Source organism: Anopheles nili, chromosome 2, assembly GCF_943737925.1.
Source record: "Anopheles nili chromosome 2, idAnoNiliSN_F5_01, whole genome shotgun sequence".
Taxonomy (NCBI): Eukaryota; Metazoa; Arthropoda; class Insecta; order Diptera; family Culicidae; genus Anopheles; species Anopheles nili.
Genome location: NC_071291.1, coordinates 26,904,087 through 26,914,820, shown reverse-complemented (window position 1 = coordinate 26,914,820; position 10,734 = coordinate 26,904,087). Strand labels below are relative to the sequence as shown.

Genomic DNA, 10,734 nt, shown 5'->3' with positions numbered 1-10,734 from the left:
CTGCGAACGCGGCTGCCCGATCTCGGCAACTGGAGCCTGCCCCACATATGCAAGGAAGCGGTCACGAACAGCGGCACGACACCGGAGGGCGCCTCCGGTAACTACAGCAGCAACATCACCGCCTCAGCCGACGCTTTCTATCAGCCGGCTGCACCGGGTTCACTGCACACGGGATCGGCCAACGGAACGGCCGTCACCGTACAGCCGACGGCCCAGCAACACTACCACCAGACGAATCTGCACAAGCACTACAAAGCGCACAAGAAGATGCCGGCCTTTCGCGGGCGCCGGGGCTGGTGCGGGTGTCTACAGGTAAGCAAGGGCCAGGGACCCTTATCAAACGCTCCATCGGAGGTGATTTTTTTTCCAACGAAGCGACGATTATATGGGTGTTATTTTCCTGTGAGGGCTTTTTTGTTTGCTATGCACCGTGCAACGCGATAAATAATGTTGCTTTGTTGGTGCAGTAACAAGCGCACACAAATGTCGCATATCTTGTATCGGTTAATGGGCGTTTAACGGTGGCGATTCTTACGCCAATCAAATAAATTCCTGTCCCGATCTCGTGGGCTACGGATCGAGCTGTTTACTTGCCAGACCGTGCCACTACTTTGCTTACAATGTTTGCCTACAGCAGTTATAGGATTCACTTTTTCATCCTATCGCCCTTGTTTGTTTTTACCCATTAAAGTAAAGACAAACTATTTACAAGCCGATTGGAAGAAAAAATCACTTTCGATCGTGGGGTTCGTCGCTTAATGCCGCACGAGGGCGCGCAGTCTTTTGTATCGATTTCGGGTGATGATTTATTCGCTCGCTGCGTGTTCCCATACAACTACATTCAGAGGTCCGTATCGTGGTGAAAATAATGTTACGTTACCCCTTCCGGCACCACCGGGTGGCAGAAATCGAATCTAATTCGATTACGCTTCCAAACCACCAATTGTATCGACACTCGTAGCCGCAACCCACCGCGACTGATCGGTTAAATCATCGATCGGATTGAATAAAATGCTTCCAATTTATCGCCGGACATATGGCCCTCTCCTTCCTTCGGTCCATTTCACTCGGCCGAAGCCGGACCTGGAACCGTGGCTCCTGTGGCGATCGCGCGACTCAGCCCTGAGCTTTGGAAATTCGATCACTCGATCAAGTTGCCGTTCCGTAATCGCGGGGTTGCTTCGTCGGTTCGATGCGTCGTGCCGGTTGTCCCTCGTCGGGAGAAGTCCTGCGTGCTGCTACCTGTCGATTCCTTAACCGATCATTTATCAACGCTACACGCCGCTCGCCACGAATCCGCGCGGATGTAAACGCGTCCGGTGAGCGTTGGCTTCCCGCAAGCCGAATTCCGCGGGCACTTCCGTATCGTAGCAGGGGCAATAGGAACGGGATCATGGGCGTTGGAAATATGGGGAAAATTTTGAATTTCGATACGATCTGACCGGTTTGTGTGCGCTCGTTCACATTTCGCGTTCGGTTTCACTCTCGATTTATCATCGATCGATAGGGGCAATTTATCATGATACTGCGGCTCGCGATATGTGAGTGCTCTGGCTCGATCGGTGACTTATCATACGCTAGCTAGTGGTACGCGTAAATGTGACCAGTCGCTCGTAGTTCGACACTTCCTCGTTCGGTTTAGGTCACTTGTTGCTTCCCGCATAGGGTGCGTTTCGAAAATAACCTAGCTACGAGCTCGTGCGTTAGGAAAGTTCCGTCCTACGAAAATCTCTCACCACTCCAGCGGCGCTGCGAATGATTTATGAAACGATTTTAATCGCGCTGGAACGCAATGTTACTTTCTTCGTAAGGCTAGCGCAGGGACGAACACTTTCAGCGTATGGCGATAGACCATACGGGATGATAAGATAAACGGGTGTTTATTGGCAATTAAATGGCCCGCACGTACGTACTCACATCCGGCCATACCGTGCAGAGCGTCCCTCAGGAGGCAACCGAAAGTATAAAAAGTGCCGTTTGATTTAATCTAAGCTATGCTGAGCTCGCCGGTCATAAAACAAGAGCTTAATGTAATGGCATGATAAATGGGTACGCACGCCGTGTACGATAAGTAGTGAGCGATTTTGATGATCGAATGAATGTACTGCCACAACGGCTTCCTGCGTGATCGTAATCGCTACCGATATGCTGAACTAAATGCCTAAGGACACGCGCTAATGTCAAGTTTATTATGTTTCCTTGAGCTTCCGGTGAGAGCGAAAAATAAAAATCACACTCTTTTGCGTACATAAATTACGCTCTTTCACGGGGTGGCCATAATGTACAACGAGCCGGCAATTCAAAGGAAAGTTACCTCAACCTTGACGGTTCCATAATCGAAACACGGCTCGCCAACCGCCGACAGCATCGCAAGATATTTTGTAATGTAATTACCATGGCCATTACCATGGCAGCGATCCTTGATCGAGTCCTTGCCTGATAAAGTATGCCAAGAGCGGGCAATTTTATTTTTACCAGCCGCGTACGCAAATTACGTCCAGCATCCCGGTCACCCCGAGTGGCTCATAAATTCCATACATGGTGTAAATCGATCCACCCCGATTCACGGATGACGAAAGGGAAAAGAAAAGCCACCCCTTTTGAGGGATGCTCTCAGGGAGCATTACCGTACCGGGGCGATCAGTTCGACGTCTCTTTGACACTGACATTCGTCACGGTGGGTAATCGGTGTCGTCGACGGTCACGGCCACGCTTGAGTGGGCAATATTTTTGACGAGCTTTATTTTGCAATGCATTCCCGAACAATAAGGAAACCCATCCGCCACGCGATCTCTGACCCATAATTCATCCGACCGAAGGTGTTAAAATCCACATGCCCACATTTAACCGGAGACTTCCGCGCGGGCGAATGAAACGCTCAAGGTTTCAGTACAGCTTAAATCCCTTAGCGTAATTGTTCTTTCCACTTCTAGAGCCCTGTTGTGCCGGGTGAAAGGGTCGATCGTTTCAAAGCCCCATTTGGCTCGGCGTTGGGGAATTATTGACACCATTAAATTGCTATCCGCGAGTGTAGACCATTCCGCGGGCAAAACATTGTGTAATGAGACCTCGATAACGAGCTCAAACCCAGCGGTTTGATTATGCACATGGGTTTAATTTACCTAACGCACCGCAAACCTCAGCATATTAGCGCGCCGATACGTGCTAATGGTAATGAGCTCTTCTCAGCGTCTTGCAACGCTTACCGTCCTGGTGACATAATTCCACCAGGCCACCGGAGTGCCTCGATCGGATTTAATCGGATGCGGTTGAATCGGGCGCGCAAATGCGGTGACGATTCGAGCAAGATAACACCCTTTTGAGACGGCCATCGCTTTACGGATGTTATGCGTGAGTGGAGCGACTTTATTCATGTGTTTATTGCGCGGTGGACCGATAATTGCGCCTCGCAGTAGGAAACATTATCCAGCGCGATCGGTCGGTCGAAAAATGAAGTAGAATATCTGATTAATCGATTATTACCCCGCTCCGATACGGTTGGTTACGATTGTTTCCGCTCGTTTCTAAACATGGCTGGCGCTTTTTGTGGAAGTTTAATGCTGAGAGACTTTGACAGTTATTTGGTTTTTTGGACAGTTATTTGGTTATTAGTGAGGGATATGTTTGGCGTGAAAGGACAGAATAATGCATTGCAAGCATTGTCTTTGCGATTCGGCGAATTCTAAATTCTCTACCTTGACCGAGTTTCATAATACAAATCACCCTTTTTCTTCACCACAGTTTGCCCCATTGTCAATGGTACGGAATAATAAAATGAAAACTAATTCTCGACTCGAATTCAACCCCATCGTGGCCGTAAAGGCGCTAGTCTTTTCGAGGTGCCTAGTAGCCATTTGTTTCAATCACAGTAGCCATCTTTCCTCACTTGTTTCTTTTTTAATCGCTGCAAATCGGTGTCAATGGCGATATCAACGAACGGGGTCTCCCATCTTTCTCCCATCACTGCCCCCCTGCGGTGGCGGCTTGCAAATACGCTAAATCATTTCGCAACGACTCCATCGTGCAGTTTGCGATTGCGTGGGAAGCAAACTATCTCGACCGAAAATCGCAGAGACCCTGATATCGGTCCCTAGCTAATCCGCTTATTCCCACGCCACTCATCGACCTTCGGTGGCCGTCTGGGAGGAGCAGTTCACTTTGATAGCGGAGTTCGGTGATACAGATTTTTGCTCTCACTTAACGGGGCTGCACTTGGCATGCACACTGATCCGATCGCGATAGTATCGCCAACGAACGAAATAGTGGCAACGGATCAATTTCCTGCACTTTTACCCAAGGGGTAAATAAATCTCGACCGAAATTGCGAAAGTACGTAATCATGTCCATAATCTTCACACCGCATTCGGTCAGCAGGGGAAAACCTCGCGTTAATCGATTCGTACATAATTTCATTCGACCTTCCGTTGAACGGCACGAAGCTCAAAGTTCAGTGGCACCGAATATCGAATAATCTCTCTTCGATCGATCTCGACCTTTCCATTTCCCATCCCACAGGAATAGAATTTCACCCCACCCAACCGAGGGAAACGTGCCAACGCTTTCATCAATGCGCCGTTTTCCCTCTTTCTTTTTGCCTCCCTAATCAAGGGGTTCTTTCGATCCGGCCCAATTTCGCGGATCTCTCCCGGATCGCAGCCGGTTGGGGCGAACTAAATTGCTCGTATTGAATAATACCAATCATCGCGAGCGTAGCTGATGGGAAGCGGCTTAAGTGGGAAGCGCGCGTGGTCTATTTGCTTCTTTGGGGCTGAAGCAAGGCTACAACAACAACAACAATAACAAAAACCCTCGCTAATAAATAAGGCTAACAACACATTACGGTTAGGAGAATCAATCGCACGCTGTTTCGCTGCTAGTTGTTACCTAATTTGCATGGTTCGCATTTGCAAAGTACAATGGGGGGGGGGGGGATCAGAGGCCGCTCGAGGGATAGAAAATTGATTAGGAACTAACACCATTGCTAAGCTGCCTAACCCAAATGTTGAATGGAAAATGACTTACCATAATCCGCGTGGGTGGTGTTTTTTCCCGGTGAACTTTGCTCGGCTCCAGGTGTAACATCCATGGCGTTGCTGGTGCACGAATCTTTCGGGATATCTTCGATTGAGTTTTGTTCACATTTGTACACACTCACTCGTAATTTCGTCAATGTTTTAACGAATTATCTTTAACCAGAATAGCTCCTGCGCGATGGCCGTTCTGTTCTTTCCAAGCGATGGATTTAAATCCCCCCTTCGGTGTCAACATTCAGCTGTCAGAAAGCCAGGGGTGCTAAACTAATAAATGCGCTCCATGCACAGATGGCTATGCCGTTTATCCATAACACGAGGAGTTGTGTAGTTTTGATCAAGTTCACTATGTAAAGTACACTTTTGCTAGCTGAAACTGTGGGTCCTATCCGAGCTCGCTGAGCAGGATGAGCATTTTGGAAAAAATCATCAGTTTCGTCGAAAAACTCATCTTTTACATGTTCTTCAAGAACGTTCGTTACGTCAATTTTATGTCCACGGAAACGTTTGCTGTATCCTAACGCACTCCCGATCTGTTCCTCTTCTAGGATGACGAACCACCCGAAATCTGCGTGGTCGAGGGGGTGTTCTCGCTGCAAACACTCACGCCCACCCAACCGATGCCGGCCATCGACGAGCTGGACAGCAAGTTCGCCGAGCTCGTCGAGGAGCTGGACCTAAGCGCACCAAACAAAGCGGCCATGATGGGTCTACCGCCGCAGAAGAAGTGGCAAATCTACTGCTCACGCAAGAGTCCGCTAGACAGTGGTCCCAACGGAGCTGCTCTGCAGACGGTACCGCCATCACCCGAGCACTACATCGAGCGGCTGAAGGACATGGCGGTACAGCTGAAGGCGGCCGCCCCGGATGAATCCCCGATCCACGAGTATGGTCCCAAAATCGAGTCTCAAACGGCGTTGTTCGACGCACTCAAGACGGCCCTGCGTACGTCCGCGCACAGCTTCGTGATCCGGTTCATCGAGCTGCAGGGTCTTCCGGCACTGCTCGAGCTATTGCAGGCCCTCGATATCCGGGTCGCTAATAGTCCGCTCCACACGAGCCTGATAGGATGCATCAAGGCGCTGATGAACAACTCGACAGGCCGGTCACACGTGCTGGCGCATCCAACTGGCATCGATACGATCGCACGCTCACTGGCCGCGGACAACCTGCGAACAAAGATCGCCGCCCTCGAGATCCTGGGCGCGGTTTGTCTTGTGCCGGGTGGCCACAAGAAGGTACTGACCGCGATGCTGCGCTATCAGGAGTACGCGGCCGAGCGAGCCCGATTCCAGGGCATCGTGAATGATCTCGACCGATCGACGGGCGCTTATCGGGATGATGTCAACCTTAAGACGGCAATCATGTCGTTTGTGAACGCCGTACTCAACTACGGCCCCGGTCAGGAGAATCTCGAGTTCCGGTTGCACCTGCGCTACGAGTTCCTGATGCTTGGCATACAGCCCGTCATCGACAAGCTGCGTAAGCATGAGAACGAGACGTTAAACCGCCATCTTGACTTCTTCGAGATGGTACGCAACGAGGACGAGAAGGAGCTGGCACGTAAGTTCGACCACGAACACGTTGATACCAAGAGCGCGTCGGCCATGTTTGATCTGTTGCGGCGTAAATTGAGCCACTCGCCGGCTTATCCACATCTGCTCTCGTTGCTGCAGCACATGCTGCTGTTGCCGCCCCCAACAACGGGTCCGAACGCACAGCACTGGTTGCTGTTCGACCGGGTTGTGCAGCAACTCGTACTGCAGCACGAGGAACGTCCGGCCAGTGATTGTCTCGATCCTGATACTACTTCCGGAGCCGATAAGCGGTCTGAGGACGGTGGCTCATGTGCGTCGGCTTCCCTCAAACGCCAGGATCCTGACGTACAGCCACTCGCAATCGACGTACGGAAGATCGTAAAGCTGCTGGTGAAGGAGGAAGAACTAGTAGCGGCCAGGACGCGGGCGGATGAGCTCGAGCGCGACAACGCAGAGATTGGCGCTCGGTTGGCCAAAAAGGAGCAGGATCTGGACCACCGGACGCAGGAGAAGGAAGACCTCGAAACGTCGTTGGCGCGGATGCGTGAGCGGCTTGAGAAGGAAAGCGCCAACCACTCGCAGGCGGTCCAGCGAGCACTTAGCGCAGAAATGCGTGCCGAAGACCTACAGCATCGGTTCGTCAGTGAGCAGCAAGAACGGCTACGACTCGAGCGGCTCGTCACCGAAGGTAGCATTCCGGATGATCAGAAAGTGGCCGGATTACAGGGTACCACTGGCTGCAATGGACAAACGACAACATCTCCACCACCGCCTCCACCTGCGCCGGGTAAGCTGTTGCCACCACCTCCACCACCCCCGATGATGGGAGGACCTGCAGCACCACCACCACCACCGGCTCCCGGTGGTTTGCCAAAGCTGCCATCGGGCGCGCCCGGTGGAGGTCCACAGGCTCCAGTGGCCCCGAAGGCACCGGAAGCCCCGAAGAAGAACGTACCCCAACCGGCAAACCCGCTCAAGAGCTTCAACTGGTCCAAGTTGCCCGATAGCAAGCTTCAGGGCACGGTGTGGGGCGAGCTAGACGACACCAAGTGGTACAACAGCATCGAGCTCGAATCCATCGATAAGCTGTTCTCAGCCTACCAGAAGAATGGAGTTGCGGTAAGTTAAATGTCACGCATCCCACAGGAAAGGAGGTCGTGTTTCAAAAATCCCGTTTATACTCCCCAGAACGACGGTTCGATCGAGGATCTGAGGCTGATTGGCAAGAATAAGGCGAAGATTTTGTCGGTGATTGATGGGCGCCGGGCGCAGAACTGCACGATCCTGCTGAGCAAGCTCAAGATGACTGACGAGGAGATCTGCAAGTGAGCATCGAAGGTCTAAGGATTCTCTCGGGCGATTGCGTTTCGTACTAACGGCCGCTGGTCTCGTGCTCTCTCCTATTCCACAGAGCGATCCTGTCGATGGACTCGAACGAGCAGCTGCCGATCGATATGGTGGAGCAACTGCTAAAGTTCACGCCCTCAGCCGAAGAACGTGCCCTGCTGGATGAGCACTCCGAGGATATCGATTCTTTGGCCCGTGCCGACCGTTTCCTGTATGAAATCTCGAAGTAAGTATGCTCAATCCCCGACGTTGATGGCTTCGTGCGATTACAAATGTCCTTTTGTTTGCAGGATACCTCACTACGAGCAGCGGTTGCGTAGCCTTCACTACAAGAAGCGGTTCCAGGTGACGGTAAATGATCTGGCGCCACGAATTGCAAGCGTCATGGAGGCCTCTCGTGAAGTGGCGCGATCGCGCAAACTACGCAAACTGCTAGAACTTGTGCTCGCCCTGGGCAACTACATGAACCGGGGCGCACGCGGAAACGCGTCCGGGTTCCGGTTGGCTTCATTGAACCGGCTGGCGGACACAAAATCGAGTGCGGCCAAGGGTACGACGCTGCTGCACTATCTGGTGCAGATCATCGAGAAGAAGTTCAAGGATATCCTGACGCTTGAGGAGGATCTACCGCACGTGAAGGAAGCGTCAAAGGTGTCGCTCGGCGAGATGGACAAGGACATCACGATGCTGCGGGCGGGTTTAGCTGAGGTGAACCGGGAAATCGAGTTCCACCGGAGCAGCGGAGCGGCCCAACCGGGCGACCGGTTCCTGCCGGTGATGCGCGAGTTCCACGCCCAGGCATCCGTGCGCTTCGCCGAGCTGGAGGATCAGTTCCAGGACATGAAAACTAGGTACGTTTTCATGCTTTGTTGCAGCCCACGTTTCGGGAGTCGACTTCTAAACGACGCTCATTAATTTCTGACTCAGGTTCGATCGTGCCATCCGGTTGTTTGGTGAGGACGGATCGGTGGTTCAGCCGGAGGAGTTCTTCGGTATCTTCGACGGGTTTTTGTCAGCACTGATGGAGGCAAAGCAGGATAACGAAAATTTCCGCCGACGTCAGGAAGAGGAAGAAAAGCGTGCCAAGCAAGAGGCCGAGGTAAGCTTCCGACCGTCGCCATTATTCTCGCCATTTTTCATTGAGCTCATTTGCTTCCCGTTGCAGCTGAAAAAACGCACCATCGAGCGTAAGTCCAAGGAGGGTCTGCTCAACTCGGTGGCCGGTAAGCTGGGCCTGAAGTCGAAGCACACGAACGGTAGCAATGGTGGTCCCGTGATGGCTACCGACACCAACAACAAGGGTGAGTTCGACGACCTCATTTCGGCGCTCCGAACGGGTGACGTGTTCGGCGAGGACATGGCCAAGTTCAAGCGGTCGCGCAAGACGCGCCTGGGACCGAATGGTACCAACAACACGTCGCCTCCGCGCAGTCGCAACAGCATCGGGCGCGAGGATAGCCGCGAACGGACCGGTGTAGTCAACCGGCGGCAATAGGTAGCATCTATATCAACCCACCACCCGACGACGATAACGTACAGTTCCCAGCTCCCTTACTTCTCTCCTTACAGGAGATCCTTACACTCCCAGACGTAATACCCAAATTCCAGCATCCCTAAAGTGATCCCTTCCGCTGGTGCGATGCAAAAAATGCAACGCTCCTCCCCGGAACGGCCAGTAGATAAATCAATCTCACGTGACCCTCTTGCGTTCGCCGTAGCGTGTATATTCCTTGTAGTACTATTGTATCGCTTTTGCGAGCGTTGTGTAGCACACTGTAGCACAGGAAGGAAAATTATTCCGCGTTTGATTTAGACACATTTGTGTGGCCAAATTTAAATACGTACCACTAGCGAAGAAACGTTATCATACGAATACGTACTTTTCCTGGGTTTCTTTTCCCACTGATACCCCCTTTCAGGCATGAAAAGTGGTTCAGGTTTTTTCCTTTCCCTCCTCGACGTTCCTTCCGGAGTTTGCTTTCACCCGCACCCGTCCCTTGTTCGGTTGTACAGCGCGTTTAGTTTTAAGTGTAGCTTCGGGTGGCATCGAAGCTAAAAGTCAGGAATAATCAACCCTCAAAGGTCTTCCTTCTTATAGATAGCATATAGCGCTTACGTCTCCTCCCAACAGTCACCGCCTCCAGTTACCCGCCTCGGTTTATCTGAACTAATTTATTTCCAATACTCACACATGCATTCCGCGCTCGCATGATGGTTTTGTGGTCTCAAAAGGCCAATGAACGAAAAATCGCACGCTTCTGTGTGCAGCGTGAGGAGCGTTTAGAGATCAGAACTATTGCACGATGTTTGCGAGTATCACGAGCCTGTACTGATGGTTATGACGGGGGAGTGCAAGAATGCACGCCAAATACAGGATATTACTGTGAAAGCACGGAATTTTGCCACACATTTGAGCTCACCTCTGTGGGGTTTCATTTTTAAGATGTTTTGTACTCTGTAAGGGCAGATGCGAGTCGTCGGATTTCACCGCAAGGCACAAGTAGAAGATTTACAACAACAACAAAAAAAGAAAAGTAGATGGTACATTTTTTGCAATTTTTACATCTTATCCCCAAATTAAAAAAAAAAACACGCGCACCATTTGCATCGTGTAACAATCATTCATTCGATGGTGGCATTCGCCAAGGGGAACAAAAAAAGTCATACAGTAAAGTACTATAATATATAACAAACGGATTTCCGGTGCTCTTCATACGGTAAGATGAATCCTTTCCCACGTTTAAAATGATAGTCCCGTGCTTGTGGCGATCGTGCACGGTTCGGTTTTAAGAAACATGTTTTAATGCGTTGGTAGGCAT

At 51.3% G+C, this 10,734-nt stretch overlaps 1 protein-coding gene across 1 annotated transcript; it reads left to right on the top strand.

Moving 5' to 3' along the window:
* Positions 1-252: 252 nt before the first annotated feature.
* Positions 253-9,410, top strand: LOC128731143 (disheveled-associated activator of morphogenesis 1). The gene is made up of 7 exons (XM_053824242.1): positions 253-312; positions 5,579-7,687; positions 7,757-7,893; positions 7,980-8,141; positions 8,206-8,766; positions 8,843-9,014; positions 9,081-9,410. Exons 1-7 carry the CDS (start codon positions 268-270, stop codon positions 9,408-9,410), a joined length of 3,516 nt encoding a protein of 1,171 aa, XP_053680217.1. The 5' UTR covers positions 253-267.
* Positions 9,411-10,734: the final 1,324 nt, after the last annotated feature.

Excerpts from the sequence above, each read along its gene's own strand:
- LOC128731143 (XM_053824242.1), top strand. The coding sequence starts at position 268 with ATGCCGGCCTTTCGCGGGCGCCGGGGCTGGTGCGGGTGTCTACAG. Across the intron at positions 7,894-7,979 it reads ACTGACGAGGAGATCTGCAA|AGCGATCCTGTCGATGGACT; the intron begins GTGAGCATCGAA and ends CCTATTCCACAG. Across the intron at positions 8,142-8,205 it reads TTCCTGTATGAAATCTCGAA|GATACCTCACTACGAGCAGC; the intron begins GTAAGTATGCTC and ends TTTTGTTTGCAG.